Source organism: Ochlerotatus camptorhynchus, unplaced genomic scaffold (assembly GCF_037179485.1).
Source record: "Ochlerotatus camptorhynchus isolate MF236.1 unplaced genomic scaffold, CSIRO-AGI_Acam_v1.1 ptg000420l, whole genome shotgun sequence".
Taxonomy (NCBI): domain Eukaryota; kingdom Metazoa; phylum Arthropoda; class Insecta; order Diptera; family Culicidae; genus Ochlerotatus; species Ochlerotatus camptorhynchus.
The window spans coordinates 189576-206400 of NW_027040906.1; the positions used below are offsets into that span (position 1 = coordinate 189576).

General features: G+C 41.3%; 1 protein-coding gene across 1 annotated transcript in view; it reads left to right on the top strand.

Annotated features, from left to right (window-relative positions):
• LOC135711102 (serine/threonine-protein kinase 32B-like) overlaps window positions 1–16825 on the top strand; it is a 168522-nt gene that overhangs the window by 29316 nt on the left and 122381 nt on the right. The window contains exons 3-4 of the mRNA XM_065233842.1: window positions 3417–3487; window positions 3636–3724. Of these exons, the coding sequence (XP_065089914.1) occupies window positions 3417–3487; window positions 3636–3724 (160 nt within the window). The remainder of the gene's footprint in view (window positions 1–3416; window positions 3488–3635; window positions 3725–16825) is intronic.

Below are 16825 nucleotides of genomic sequence, written 5' to 3' on the forward strand. Positions count from 1 at the left end.
CTCGTGGAAGTGCAGAGGTGTTCTCGGCTTCCATCAAAGCGAGTGTCATGTCAACACAATCCTTCCCATTCCTTTCTTGACCTGTGTTCGGGCGCGGCTGGCGCTGGTATTGCCTAATTTAAGATCACCAGTTTTTACAGATTGAGGATGATTGCTAGTCCCAAGCATCGTCTATTGGTTCTCTGTGTAATTACAGCTGATCTGGCAGTAACAGAGTAGCAACCGTGGGCGGTCAATCAAGCTCAAGCTCAAGCTCAAGCTCAAGCTCAAGCTCCAGTCTTTAGTCGAAAGCGTTGACAGAACACGATATAAAAAAATATAAAAAATCATTGCATCATCTGCAAGGTCAACTTATATCATTCGCGGTAGTATTCGCTGAGGAGGATGATAGTAAATGAAACTAACATTCAGTGTAATACATTTTTGGATTGCAGGCAGGAAATTATCCGCCATAAAATGTTTTTCAAAATTCCCATGAAACTCTGTTAATAATGCTCTAAAAATCATCACCGGAACATACTGTGCTTGTTTGTAAGATATAATCATAATTTTCTTCTATGTTAGTTTTCTATGTATTATTATATTGCTTTCCCTCTTTGTAAAATTCGACCTTTTGTCCACCTTTGAACCATTTGACCTTTTGTCTCCATTGTAATTATTCGACCTTTTGTCCATTCGAAGTTTTGTTCATTCGATCTTTTGTCCATTCGAATTTTCGTCCCTTTTTGAACCATTCGACCAAACCTTTAAATCGATTTATCTCCGTTAATATGGCTCTAATCGCGATTTGGGGGGTGTCCAGATGGTCGAAATTTTTAAACCCGGATTTCCCAGAATAAAATATTTCATAATCTTTCATTTGTGGGCTGGTGAGTTTCCCAAACCTTTAAATCGATTTATCTCCGTTAATATGGCTTTAATCGCGATTTTGGGGGTGTCCAGATGGTCGAAATTTTTATTCCCGGATTTCCCAGAATAAAATATTTCGTAATCTTTCATTTGTGGGCTGGTGAGTTTCCCAAACCTTTAAATCGATTTATCTCCGTTAATAAGGCTCTAATCGCGATTTGGGGGGTGTCCAGATGGTCGAAATTTTTATTTTAGGATTTCTCAGGATAAAATATTTTGTAATCTTTCATTTGTGGGCAGGTGAGTTTCCCAAACCTTTAAATCGATTTATCTCCGTTAATATGGCTCTAATCACGATTTGGGGGGTGTCCAGATGGTCGAAATTTTTATTCCCAGATTTCCCAGAATAAAATATTTCGTAATCTTTCATTTGTCGGCTGGTGAGTTTCCCAAACCTTTAAATTGATTTATCTCCGTTAATATGGCTCTAATCGCGATTTTGGGGGTGTCCAGATGGTCGAAATTTTTAAACCTGGATTTCCCAGAATAAAATATTTCGTAATCTTTCATTTGTGGGCTGTTGAGTTTCCCAAACCCTTAAATCGATTTATCTCCATTAATAAGGCTCTAATCGCGATTTAGGGGGCGTCCAGATGGTCAAAATTTTTAAACCCGGATTTCCCAGAATAATACATTTCCCTTCTTATCATTTGACCAAGGGGTAAAACAGCTTTACTCTGAGTTGCATTTTTGCAGCGAGTGACTCGTGAGTAGCTCAATTTACCTCAAAATCAAATCGACGTGCATCGATTTTTTGCCTCTTTACCTACCGTTCACATAATAGGCGTCAGTCTTGCTTGTAAACAAAATAGAATTGTTCAGACCGGCTATTGAAACGATGTGAATTCCGGATTTTGTTTAGAAAACGGCTCCACCGAGGAGAACGAGAAATCCTTGCGGGCAATCACCGGCATACAACTGAAGAACGGAACATGCTCCGAATATAATAAATAATAGTTAAAAGAATAACAAATAAACAACAAAACAATTTTTATCCTTCTCGATGAAATACCTTATTTAAAGTAGTTATGTTAATCTTCAACAAACACTTCCGTCGACGGCTGCAGAAGAATCCAGGTGGTGTATCGCAGAAAGCGGACCACGTCACAATCATTCAGAAAGCACAGCAGTAGTACCAGAAGTGTGAGGATGTCCGCTCGCAGCAGAACGGCGCCATGGGAATTCAGTGGTTGGTTCGTAGTTTCATCTAGCGGCAGATTGTTGAGCAATGGAAATGGGATCGCTTCGACGAGTATCAGAGGACGTGCAGGGTACGTATAATTTGCCGGATCTGGAGTATTTGGTCAACGAGTTATTCTACCAAATCGAGCCGGATGTTTCCTTTTTGTTTTTGTTTTGCTTGACAGCAGCATTTCAGCTTCGTACCTCCACATGTTGCTGTGATGCGAAAAGTGAGAAAGCAAATGGCAGTGATCTTGCTCACTGAGCAACGTGAATTCCTCGAGGTGCCTCAAAAGCAATTCTGAAATTGCTCATGATTAGGAGCTGTCTTACCCCTTGCATTTGACCTTTTGTCCTCCTTCGCACCATTCTGCCTTTTGACCCCGTTCTTATAATTCGACCTTTTGTCCATTCGACGTTTTATCCCTCTTTTGATCTTTCAACCTTTTATCCATTCGACCTTTTGTCCATTCGACCTTTTGTCCATTCGATCTTTTGTCCATTCGATCTTTTGTCCATTCGACCTTTTGTCCCTTTTTGAGCCATGCGACCATTTGTCCTCTTTCTCATCATTCGACCTTTGGTCCCCCTTTGCATCACTCGACCTTTTGACAACGTTCTTATAATTCGACCGTTTATCAATTCGACCTTTGGTAAGTTCGAACTTTTGTACATTCGATCATTAGTGACGCAATCTAAGTTGGTTCGGGACCGGTCTATTTTGGATATATTATTTTTATCGAGATAATAGAAGCGTAATTATAGAACTATTCCACAAATGGTTTGGATGATATCCACCGACCAATCGACATGAATGATCATACAAATTACAAATAAATTTCTGATCAAAGAACAAAACTGACATCTGCCGCCGTGTTCGCGGAAAATCTTTATCCTAGTCACGAACACGCGTACAAAATGTATGAGTTGGTTCGTGTCTAATCTATTTCGGACAAATTATTTTTATCTAGATAAAACATTTCTATGGTTTTGACAGATGGGATCGCTGCACATTTGAATTGGCCGTTATGGATTCTCGATCAAGAGTTAAGTTTAAGTTTCATGTCGGTTTGTCGGTGATAAAACCATAAATTCAAGTCTGAAACATTGTTGGAGTCCGATTAAGAAAGTTTACACAGTACGACATACCTTTTTAGCAAATTGGATATATTATTTAGTTGCATTGAGATATTTGTGCATCAAGCTTTTAATAAATTTTTATTCTGTTCAATATGGCAGTATTTAAATAATCATAAACAAATATATTCGATAATATCTGTTTTCGTAACTTTTTTGTTCAATTCTTCTTATTTCTCCCATTGCAGACGAGGAGGACTTGTTTATGGTTTGTGACCTGCTGGCCGGAGGCGATTTGCGGTATCACCTAAACCATCAGGTAAGTTCAAATGCATCCAAACATAACAGAAGCTAGTGAAGTTTCAGCATATGAACGCTACAGGAGTTGATTGGATTCCATCTCTCTTGTTCTCTTTAATTTGTGCACCCTGACCATATGAATACTGGATGGTGCTGTGATCACACAGGTGGAATTTTCGGAAGCCAGCGTTGCCTTACTGGTGTGTGAAATCGGCTCCGCACTGGACTACTTGCAGAAGCACCGAGTAGTGCATAGGTGAGTAGGCATTTAAGCACAAACATTTCAAAATGGGCAGAACTGCTTTTGGAAAATAATTGTCTTGAGTTGTCGATCTTATTCTATATTATATGCAGCCTATTGACTTCTTGCCGGAAGATATCACGAATCAGCCATGCTAGTGTAGCCGTGCAAAATCTATTTGTTTATTATTTTCAACCATGCAATCAAAGTGTTCGACTTTATTTTCAATCAGTAAAACGCATGTATTAGTGAAATTGAACACTAATACTAACGGTGGTGGAGAAGTCTATGAACTGATTGCACCGAGTATGTCAGTTAAGGCTGGCGCACAATGCATAAGTTTCCGGAGTTTTTGACAGATAATGTATGGGCTAACTGTCAAAAAACCAAAAAACTTATCCATTGTGGGCCGGCCTTTAGGAATGACACTTTATCAATACCGTGGACCCCCGTTAATCTGAACGCTTCTTTATGTATATTAACAGGGTTCATTTTTAATTGGAGCTTCTAGTAACCCTCCTATGACTAGGGTTAACATATCAAAAACTTGAAAAGGAGGACATTTCATTTAAGGTTTGGAGATAGAGAAGGACAAAGTTTCCTTTTCTAAACATTAAAGGAGGACAATGAGTTTTTATCAAACGTTTTAATAATATGTGCGCTATCACTAAATTAATGAGTTTCAAAAGTTCAATTTAGATAGTTCATAACTTGTAGTCGTTATCAATTCAATTCATCTTCTCGTTATACTTCTGAAAAATGCATCAAACTAGCCTTCGTAATTTAATTTTAATGCTAGAAAATGATGTAGTCTAGCTGTTTTGCATGAAAACTACAGCTTTACAGCCTTAAAATCATCCCAACTTTTATCATGTACTAAAATAAGGATACATGTCATCGCTGATTGAAAGCAACATGAAAAAGGAACATCTAAGCAACCTGTTAGTTTCACCATTGATTCAGCATAGGACTCTAAACCTATACCTAAAATCCCATAGAACCAGAACGTCAAAATCGAACACATGTTGGATTCAATCTAAGGCTGTGTTCCATTTGGTGAATTTTCACTTACATTTTAAAGATGGGAAATTTTCAAATAGCCCTGGTATTGCATCAGACTTCTTTCTGACAGACAAGCAAACCATTTTGACAAACTCATTCTCGAAAATCGGCCAATCAACATTTTAATATATCTTAGAGATTTCAACATTAGATGAAAATTCCTCAATTGGAACACAGTCTAAGGCTCTAATACCAACAATCATTACGAAACTAAAGATTTTAAATTGGCTCACTACTTGACTAGCCTATTGGTTCCAAACAAATCGACTAACGTACCCCATTTTAGTATTAATTCCAGTACTACACTATGTTTGTTTTGATTCGCTATGAAAGTTTGACAGATAAAATGAGGGGTGCGTGGATTTTTCTTTGTTTCGAGGGGTGAATCGATTAGCTTGGGACCGAAGATAGTACCAGAGCTGAGCCAAAAAGATGAGCTCGTTTCTTCGGGACCTTCTGGTCTTAGAGTTACCTCTATGCTAATACCATAGAGGTAACTCTAAGACCAGAAGGTCCCGAAATAACGTGCTCAACTTTTTGGCTCAGTTCTGGTACTCTCTTCGGTCCCAAGCTAATCGGTTCACCCCTCGAAACATAGAAAAAACCAATAACCCCTCATTTTATCTGTCAAACTTTCATAGCGAATCAAAACAAACATTGCGTAGTACTAGAATTTCGACTAGAATAGGGTACGTTAATTGTTTGCTTGGGACCAATAGGCTACTAAAGTGGTGAGCCAATTTAAAATCGTTAGTTTCGTATTGATTGTTGCTAATACCCCTATCAGGTAGAGGAGATTTTCCCATATTTGATGGCAGTGTTAGCATGCGTGGGCGAGCTACCAACAATCAATACGAAACTAACGATTTTAAATTGGCTCACCACTTTAGTAGCCTATTGGTCCCAAGCAAACGATTAACGTACCCTATTCTAGTTGAAATTCTAGTACTACACAATGTTTGTTTTGATTCGCTATGAAAGTTTGACAGATAAAATGAGGGGTTAGTGGTTTTTCCTATGTTTCGAGGGGTGAATCGATTAGCTTGGGACCGAAGAGAGTACCAGAGCTGAGCCAAAAAGTTGAGCACGTTATTTCGGGACCTTCTAGTCTTAGAGTTACCTCTATGCTTTCATTGGCACCCATGGTTGGACATTTTCATGATATTTAAAGTTACTGGCAACACTGTACTATACCTGCGCCTGCTCTGTGCATGTGTCAAAATGATAATCATTGTTGTTGACACAATCCAATATTTCCTCACAGCGGACATATTGTCAAAACATTAGGATGACAGAGGTCATCAAGGCGATGACCTTTGCCAAGCACAACAGTAATCTGGGAGCCTTACTGGAATTCTTCTGGATGGTGCTGGGGTCGCTACCGGAAGGCTTCGAGATCGGAGAACCTCCACTCAAGACGATCGAACTGTTCGAGGATCTGGTGCGGAAGGCTGTGGTGTTTCAGAACAGTTTGATCGACGTTGGGAAGGGGGTGACATCGTTCCGGAAGCTGATTGAAAAGATGTCCATGAAGGGACTGCTACTGGCCATAATGCAGATTCTAAAGGAGGAAGTGAAAGGAACGTTGAAGATGTTGGTAGATCGATTTGTGGCGGGGAGATTTGTGACGGAGCTGAATCACAGCCGAAGAAGGTTAAGTGGAATCGTAAAATGTTGATTGGTCAGTTGTTGGGCTTGAAGGTGAGCTTCCGAAAGTTGACATCGGTGAGTTGGTTGAAGGATAGGTTTAGCTCTTAGACACGACCCTGGTGGCTTGAAATAGAATATTATGGCTTGGCGGAAAAGAAGTCCCGGCGAAGTGTAAAGAGACCGGTGTTTTTCATGGTGCCAGCGATTGGAGCAGTTCGGTAAGCATTTCAACATCGCGATGTTTGCAATCATCCTCATGGAACTGATCCGAACGCAGCTTTTCGAACTCTATGAGGTACGAATTGATTATGGAATCCGAGCCGCACAGAAGGTCGTAAGGACAACAAAGATCACCATCTGGTTGTAGTAGTTTTATCAGTGGTTGTTCAGCATGTTTGATTCTGTAAGGCTTCACCACTTCGTTGAGTAGCCCGAGGATCAGCCAACCAACATTCAGTTCCATGAGTCGTTACTCATCGTAACTGACATATGTAGATGTATTCGCCTTCGATGATCACCGGTGTTTGCTTTTCTACCATCGACAGCATCCCAGCTTTTACAGGTGTTCTCTGGCCGGCACTGTTTTTCGCCAGAGACATCATACTTTCCTCCATTTGATCGGACAAATGGAGGAAAGTATGATGTCTCTGGCGAAAAACAGTGCCGGCCAGAGAACACCTGTAAAAGCTGGGATGCTGTCGATGGTAGAAAAGCAAACACCGGTGATCATCGAAGGCGAATACATCTACATATGTCAGTTACGATGAGTAACGACTCATGGAACTGAATGTTGGTTGGCTGATCCTCGGGCTACTCAACGAAGTGGTGAAGCCTTACAGAATCAAACATGCTGAACAACCACTGATAAAACTACTACAACCAGATGGTGATCTTTGTTGTCCTTACGACCTTCTGTGCGGCTCGGATTCCATAATCAATTCGTACCTCATAGAGTTCGAAAAGCTGCGTTCGGATCAGTTCCATGAGGATGATTGGACTATCTAACCGTGTGGAAATATTAAACCCCACCTCCACCAGGGAAGTCTGATTTCGGTTGAAACTCCCACTAGATTGATTGAGTCGATGGCTTTCGGGAGAAACTCCTCCCGGAAGCGTTCATCAGAATCTGAAGAGCATCTGGGCCAGTTTCCTCTGATGGTGCACGCTCGCTACGTCTACTTACCAGCGTCACCTGTGGTTCATCCGAGTCCTCATCATACTCTAGTCCAGTAGAAGTTATTGTCCTGTCGGAAATTGGAAGTGCCTCCCCCGGAGAACATTATCGCTCCAAGCTTGGATTCGGTGGCTGAGACCGTTGGTTATTAGGTTCAGTGTAGTCCTTTTACGATAGAATTTGGGAGCAACGAATCGAGAGTGACTCGACGACAGTTAGAATTAACCGGGTTGCCAAACATACCATTATACAAACAAAACAAAAAATAGTCTAATGACACTCTCGGCACTGCCGGCACAGCTGCGGCAGTCGTGAGGCACACTGAGAAAAAAGCTGGTGCAAAATGCGTGTGTAGAGTGACCACCCCTTGTCCTGATCCCACTATCGAATGGCATTTGCTATATAAGATGAGGTTACGACATAATTAAAGAAATATGCTCTGCAAACAACGCTCTTTGAAAACAATTTTATGAATATGTCACTGGAAAAAATGCAATAGGAGGACATTTTCGAGCAAAAGGCGGATGTAGAAAAATTGTTGAAAAAGGAGAACATGCCCTCCTTTAGGATACCATATGGTAACCCTACTGTAAGATACGCGAGAATAATGACGTTTATTCATCAAAGTATATCATATAGCAGGTATGCTCACGTAAGGTGTGCATAGGTAGTAGTGTTTACAGAATAATCATATGTCACATCTTCCCTCTTTTAGCAATTAATAATATGCAAAATCGATTTTCTTGTTGTTCTTTCCCAGACAACCAGAATGCACGTATATTCAAAGTTGTTTTCGTGATATACAAACATATATACAAACAAACAAGTCGTATAGAATGCAAAGAAATGGCTTATACGTACAAAAGTGGAGGCCATATACGTGCATATTTTCGTTTAATTTTAAACGAGTTGATTTAACATCATATGCAATTTGATCTGTAATAACAAATCCATTTTGAAAAGTTTTACGATGTAATCCGATTAAATTTGTGATACAGTACGACGGAAAAATGAGTCATCGCATATAAGTCGGAAATTTGCATTCTATACGATTTAACTTAAACATAATGCGAGGTATGCCATTCTAATATGCGATTTTGACTTAAACTGTAGCAATTTACGATACTGTCTGTACATTGTTATACGACTTCTGGTTGTCTGGGTTACCAGTCTACCAGGAATGTTATCGCTTCTTGGAGTATTGCGTGCTAAAAGCAATGCCAGGTTTAGGTCCGATCTATCGTGGTGACACTTCTTCATCAAAGTTTTTGCAACCTGGACAAATCTTTCCGCCAGTCCATTGGAACGTGGAAAATGCGGGCTTGACGTGCGATGTTCAAATCCCCAGTCTTCCGAAAACTTCCGAAACTGTTGTGAGTTGTATTGAGGTCCATTGTCAGACTCCAAAACTCGTGGAATACCGTGCGTAGCAAACCAGTTCTTCATAATATCGATTACTTCATTGGACGTTGATCGTGACAGCTTCTTAAAATCGAAAAAGTTTGACCAGCTATCCACGATCAAAACGTACTCCTCTCCTCGAAAGTAGAACAAATCTGACGCAACTCGCTCGAAGGGTAGCTCAGGAACCGCTTTCGTCTCAATAGTACTTTTCTGATTGCAGCGCTGATGCTGTTGGCATACGCTGCAGCATTCTACCATATCTTGGATATCTCTGCTCATGTTGACCCAAAATAGCACTTGCTTTGCTCTTCGGATACAGCTTTGGACTCCTGGATGTCCACTATGAACCGCTTGCAACATACTCTTCCTCAGCGACTTAGGAATCACAATTTGATTCGATTTGAAAACGAGACCTTCGTACGCTGTCAGTTCATCTCTGAAACCCCAATATTTCCGGAGTTCGGGTGCCAAATCTTCTTTGGCCTCGGGCCAACCCTTCAAAATAACATCATTGAGCGCTCTTACCTCAGTATCCTCGCCAGTTTGTGTTCGAAGCTCAGAACAGGTCTTTTCGGACATTTGGAGGACGATGTGGACCTCAATCTGCTCATCTTCTTCGGTGTTTTCATCATTTTCAACGTCACGACTTAGAATATCCGGTATCGGAATGTTCGAACCTTTTACGTAAATCACTTTCGGGTTGTACTGCTCTACCTCTAATCTTATTCTTCGTAGCCTCGGTGGAGCCCGGTCCATCGGTTTCTTAAAAATTGACTCCAGTGGCTTATGGTCCGTTTCGACGGTCAACTCCTTTCCATATATATATTGATGGAATTTTCTACAACCGAACCGTATTGCTGCAGCTTTTTTGTCGATTTGTGGGTAGTTCATTTCGGAAGTCATCAGAGCCTTCGACGCATAAGCTACTGGCTTGCCCCTTTGCAGTAGAACAGCACCGAGACCCTTTGAGCTGGCATCTACAGACAGCGTAACTGGCTCACGAACATCATAAAATGTCAGCACTGGAGGACACATCATCAGCCTCTTTATTTCCATAAAAGCACGTTCATGTTCACATTCCCAACACCAGGCAACATCTTTGGCTAGGAGTTGTCGTAGTGGAGATGTAATTTCCGATAGGTTTGGGACAAACTTTGCTAGGTAAGTTATCATCCCCGGCGCTCTTTGAAGCTGAAGTCTATTCGATGGTGTCTTGAGATTCCTTATTGCATCCAATTTCTCCGGATCTGCCTTCAATCCATCCGTTGATACTAGGTGGCCCAGAAACTTCACTGACGACTTGTTGAACACGCATTTTTCCTTGTTCAGCTTTAGGCCTACAGCATGAATGCGGCGTATCACTTGCTTGGTTCGTTCTTCCAGCTTTGATGAATCCTCCGCATGAACCAGGATGTCATCCATCGAGCACTCGACTCCTTGTAGGCCTTCCAATGTGTCTTGCATTACCTTTTGGAATACTTCCGGTGCAGATGCTAAGCCGAAAGGAAGACGCTTACAAGTATATCTTCCCCATGGAGTCCCAAAAGTTAGATATTATGAAGAACTGGTTTGCTACGCACGGTATTCCTGGGATAAGGTGTGCATAGGTAGTAGTGTTTACAGAATAATCATATGTCACACCTACCTATGACCATCAGGAAGAGCGAGTTTCTGGTAGCTTAATTTGCTGTTTTGTTTTGATTCTGTGTTCCGTTTCGTATCGTTCCATTTCGCTTTGCATATGCTAAAACCATAGAGGTAAAGGCCGGCGCACCGAGAGGGACGAATCTATCTACGATGCAGAAAAGATTGTGTTTTGCTGTGGCTAGCTGCGCGCACGCTGAGTAGATAGAAAGAAGATTGATGACGATTCTGAAGATTCCCTGCAAAAAGATGATGCGCGATGCAAGTAGATGCGACAAATAAAAGAAGATTTTTGAAGATTGATTCGCTAGTGTGAGATTTGTTGAGCATCTAAATTTGAGATTTAGATGTGTCGCCCCCCTCGCGGTGCAAAATGGATAAGTTTTCTGGTTTTTTGACAGTTAGCCCATGCATTATCTGTCAAAAAACCCGGAAACTTATGTATTGTGCGCCAGCCTTAACTCTAATAAAGGGTGTCCACGATGAAATTGCCACACTATGAAATTGCTCTAACTTTTTAACCGTTGGGTAGAATTTAATGAAAATTTGGGTGGATTTAGTTCATAGTGCATTATTAACATCCTGCAAGTTTTAAAGTCCTGTGATCAAAACTCGCGGAAATGGAGTCGAAAGAACAGCTCGTGCGTGATAAAATCTTGCGCATTCATCACGAGAACAAGGATCTCTCGCATCGTTCCATCGCTAAAACGTTGGGAATCGCGAATTCCACGGTGTCGCGAGTGATTAAGCGGTTCGAGGAACGGTTGACCACCGATCGGAAGCCCAGAAGTGAAGGAGAAAGTATTCCGTACAACACCAAAAATCACAACCGCATAGTTGGGGCCTTCAACCGAAATCCGAACGCCTCCGTTAGGGATGTGGCTAAGAAGCTGCACCTAAGCCGAAGTTTTGTCCAGAAGGCCAAAACTAAGGCTGGGCTTCGAACGTTCAAGGCACAAAAGGCCCCTAATCGCGACGAGAAGCAGAACAAGTCCGCCAAAACCCGTGCCAGGAAGTTGTACCTCAACATGCTGACGAAAGTTGAATGCTGCATCATGGACGACGAAACATATGTGAAGGCCGACTTCAAACAGATCCCCGGCAACCTGTTTTTCACGGCCAAGGATAAGTTCAGCGTTCCGGAGCATGTCCGCACTCAGAAGATGTCCAAATTTGCGAAGAAATTCCTGGTTTGGCAAGCCATCTGCACGTGCGGGAAGCGGAGTGCACCTTTCGTTACCCAGGACACGATGAACGGACAGGTGTACATAAAAGAGTGCCTCCAGAAGCGGCTGCTTCCTCTCCTGAAGGCCCACAACGTTCCAACAATCTTCTGGCCGGATTTGGCCTCATGCCACTACTCCAAGGACGTGCTGAAGTGGTATGCGGACAATAAGGTCAATTTCGTGCCGAAAATGTTCAACCCTCCCAACACTCCGGAGCTCCGCCCCATCGAGAAGTACTGGGCGATTATGAAGCAGCACCTTCTTAAACGACCTAAGGTAGTGAAGACAGTCGAGGAACTGAAGAAAGTATGGGTTTACATGCAAAAAACGGTTGATTCACAGGTTGTGCAGAATCTTATGGCCGGGGTTAAGGCCAAGGTGCGGGCATTTGCGTATGGACTGTAAATAAAATACGAGTAAAATGGTAAAATGAAGTTTAAGAGTTATTTCTCAATCCCTGAAAATTTGATGGCAATCGGATGAAAACTCGAATTTTGCGAATCAATTTTGTGTGTGGCAATTTCATCGTGGACACCCTTTAGCGAATTAGTTTATTATTCAGTTCCAACCTGAATCGGGTATCAAGATCGGCTCTGCTTGTTTTCTCACAAACGTCAGTTTGATCGTTTGTTTTTAAAACCTATCTCAGGTTCAGGTTCGCATCGAGGGGGACGACTCTATCTACGTTGCAGGAAAGATTGTGTTTTGCTGTGGCTAGCTGCGTGCACACTGAATAGATAGAAAAAGATTAATGACGATTCTGCAGATTTTGTGCAAAAAGATGCAAGTAGATGCAAGTAGGTGCGAGAACTGAAAGAAGAGTTTTCGAAGATTGATTCGCTGGTGTGAAATTTTTTGAGCATCTAGTATTGAGATTTCGATGTGTCGCCCCCCTCGGTTTGCTCTGACAAAAAGTTCGGTTTCACACTGAATTGGAACTGGTTCCAACCCCGATAAAAAACAAATTCGCTATAAGACTAGTAGATCCCGAAGAAACGTGCTCAACTTTTTGGCTCAGTTCTGATACTATCTTTGGTCCCAAGCTAATCGATTAACCCCTCGAAACATAGGATAATCCACTAACCCCTCATTTTATCTGTCAAACTTTCATAGCGAATCAAAACAAACATTGTGTAGTACTAGAATTTTGACTAGAATGGGGTTCGTTAATCGATTTGCTTGGGACCAATAGGCTAGTCAAGTAGTGAACCAATTTAAAATCGTTAGTTTCAATCTAAATGCTAAAACGCCGTGCATATTAAAAATTGGGGGTTCCGGGGGTCCATGGTGCTTGTTGAGGGACTATTTTTTTTAAACAACAAGAATTGACGTTGTTTGAACTCATGGCATGCACATTCCTCAACCCTCAATATTGATGATATCGCGTCCTTGAAGATTGAACTTTCGTACGGATTGCTGTCAAAATGTCGTCAGCATCTGACAATTAAACATATTGTCGAGCAGTTTTGGAACGACCTTCTACCAAAGATTTTAGGGAAATGAAACAATAAATTCCAGATTTTTCAAGCATATTACAAATAAGACCCTACACGGAGATGAAAAACAACCCAAAATTAAGTACTTTTCCCTCAATTCCGGGGTTCAGCCCAATAACCCAAATTTGAGTAAATCGCATATAGTAGTTTCCATTTATCACCAGCAAAAAAATTACCTACTCTTAAGTATATTCTACCCAAAATTAAGTTTAATTCACGCAAATTTAAGAATATGCAATTTACTCACAAGTAACTTATTGGGCTGAACTATATCGTTGGGTCGAATCTCTCGTTCCTTTTTTGACAACAATAACGAGTGCAAGTGAGAGGCTGAAGTCAATATTAAGTAAAAAGAACTCAAATTTTGGGTAGTATTTTTTCTCCGTGTAGGTTGTAGATGAAAAAATACCATAAGGCCGTTCGCAATGCTGTTGTATTTTATTAGGACTGTTTCAATTTGAAACTAGAACAGAAACGTACCTCTCGCAATGCTGAGTTGCAGTTTCATTATTCGAGCACTATTTTGCACCAGATTTGCAACTGCTCGACTATTCTGTTTTATTTCTGAGCGAGTTTGAAACACGAATGGAACTCTGTTTCAAATTTCTTTGGATGTGTTAAAGATGTTTCGAAGAGCTTCACAAACAAAAAACGGAGAACTTCATAGAGAACAGTAAAGTTTATGGAACTTGATGATTACAAACATCTTTTAGAAATGTGCGTTGCGCTGATCGTGTTGCAGTTTTATTTTTGACAGTTTCAAATTATAGAATTGACGAATAGTTTAAAACAATTTTGAAACTCAGCATTGCGAACGGCCTAATATTGTTCCACGTTAAAGTTCGAGTGGTAGGAAACGTCATTTCAAACTGCTCGAATGATGTGATCCATTATTAATGTTTTCCGTGTTCATTTATGGTAAATATTTCATTGACAACCATAAATTGTCCTTTGTAGCTAAGCAGTCTTCTAGGCAAAAACAAAGAAAAGTTGAAGATTTTTATCGCTGCACGGCGAATGACAACGACCTAAATTTGAGTTTAGTTCACTCATAATCGCCAAAAGTGCAGGAACTCAGTGATGAGTAAATTTTCCTCTTGGACTGAGTGCATCCAATCTTTACTTTTCTCATATTCGGGAAGTTTTTCCTGAACAAACCTGGACCTAGACAAACATTAGGCATATTTACTCGCTGAACTCCTGCACTTTTTGATTTACGAGTTAACTAAACTCAAATTTGGGTCGTTCTCATTTGCCGCGTGGACCCAATCTTTGGATCCATAGGCTGGCATACAGGCTCTAAGCTTATTACGATGAAAAGCAGCAAACAATATCGGTACCCAAAGCTCCTATTTATGGCAAACAATAACACTTTCGCTGTCGATGAGGCACGAATTTATTGACGGACAAATCACGACACGTATTCTCCAAAGAAACGGCATCGATCGTTCAAAACGCGGAGGGTAGAGAAAGAACAATAAAAGGCACAAAAATGTGGTGCTTGATGGAATAAGTCATCCTTTGCGACATGGCATCCTTGGATATGCTCCACGCGTTCCCTTGTTCTTTCATGATTGACAATAAATTCGGTCTACCCGGACTGCTGCGATGGCAACAATGTAAATATGTGTAGGTACTTCACGTGGGAAAAAGTCAAGTTGCGAAATTCTGAACCAGGCATTCTAAATATAACAGGCGCCATTGCATGTCACATAAAAGTATTAAATTACCCATTTTGCTCGACAGTACGACTCAGCTGTTTGAATATCAGTGCCAACATTTGAAAGAGGCGTAAACAATGGCTTTAGCTGTCAAATAAAAGCTCACTCATGAAAAATAATGACACCAACAGGTAGATGATTGTTTCCTCTACCATCTAGCATTGTTGTTTTCGAGAGGTGAGCTTTTAGTTGCGAGAAATCGACGGCAAAACAAGTTACGCCCCTTTGAAATGTGGGCACTGATATATGTACCTTAACGCTGCTCCGACAACCTAACCTTACAGCAAATTTATTACCCAAGGCGACGGAGACGAAACCGGCATTAACCCTGTCTGCATTCGTCACCGACCGCCGCCATCGCAATGGAACATCGCACGCAACAAGGCTATAAAGATGCCATCATACCTATTTCCCGTCGTCGTCCGACATTCGTCGTCCTCCTGTCATCCTGTACCGTTCAGTAAGAAGTGTGCAGAAACAGAAGTATTTACCAGTGGCGTCATGCTCAGCCTTGTGACAGGGCCTATACCAATAGCAGAGTATGACAGTAGGCAGCATGCTCCCGGCCCAGCCATGCTGCCTACGCGATAATGACATCCTGTCATAGGGTTGGTCATGCCACTACCTAGCAGAACCAACAGAACCTCAATTTCCTAACTTGCAATGTGAGCGGGGCCCATTGGGAGTTGGTTGTTTACAAAGTACTACAACATGCGACCAACGTTGTCGTCCTTTCGCCCGTGTCCACCAACCGACGATGACGGGGAACGGAAAATGTAATGCGATCAATTGATTGATGTGATTTTGTCACGTTAAGTGTCGGTTTGCTGGGGCAGCAACCAGCTAAGACGAAGAGGTTTTATTGATACCTTTCTCACTTTGACACATTGGGTTCTGGCAAAGTTATTATTTACCCTTTGCACATTGTGATAGCAAATCGGAAGAAAGGCGGATGCCTTCCATCACGGTAATATCAACAATCAATACGAAACTAACGATTTTAAATTGGCTCACTACTTTAGTAGCCTATTGGTCCCAAGCAAACGATTAACGTACCCTATTCTAGTTGAAATTCTATTACTACACTATGTTTGTTTTGATTCGCTATGAAAGTTTGACAGATAACATCAGGGGTGTGTGGATTCATGCAGAACATGCAGGGGTGAGTGAAATAGCTTGGGACTGCTTGGGACCGTTGTTCTGGTACTGAGTGAGCCAAAAATAATGATGATTTTCTTCGGGACCCAGTGGTCTTAGAGTTACCTCTATGGTAATATCCCGCGTCCTATTCGTTCGGTTTTATTTGCTTATGAGATGTTCGTCTTCTATACTTTTTCTACCGTGAACCCCCGTTAATATGAACGACGCTTCGTGCAAATTGACGGGGTTGATTTTTAATTTGAACTTCTAGTAACCCTATGACCATCAGATTAGCGTACTTCTGGTAGCCTTATTTGATTTGATTATGCGTTCCGTTTCGCATCGTTCCATGCGGCCCCAACAAACAATTTGTGTTGATAAACAGCTGAATAAGCTATTTTTTAGCTGAAAAAGCTTATTATTGCCTTAATAAGCTCTTATTCAACATTCAATGTTTGTTGGGGCTTTACGAACTGGTGGAAACTAACGATTTTAAATTGGCTCACTACTTGACTAGCCTATTGGTCCCAAGCAAATCGATTAACGTACTCCATTCTATCTAAATTCTAGTACTACACTATGTTTGTTTTGATTCGCTA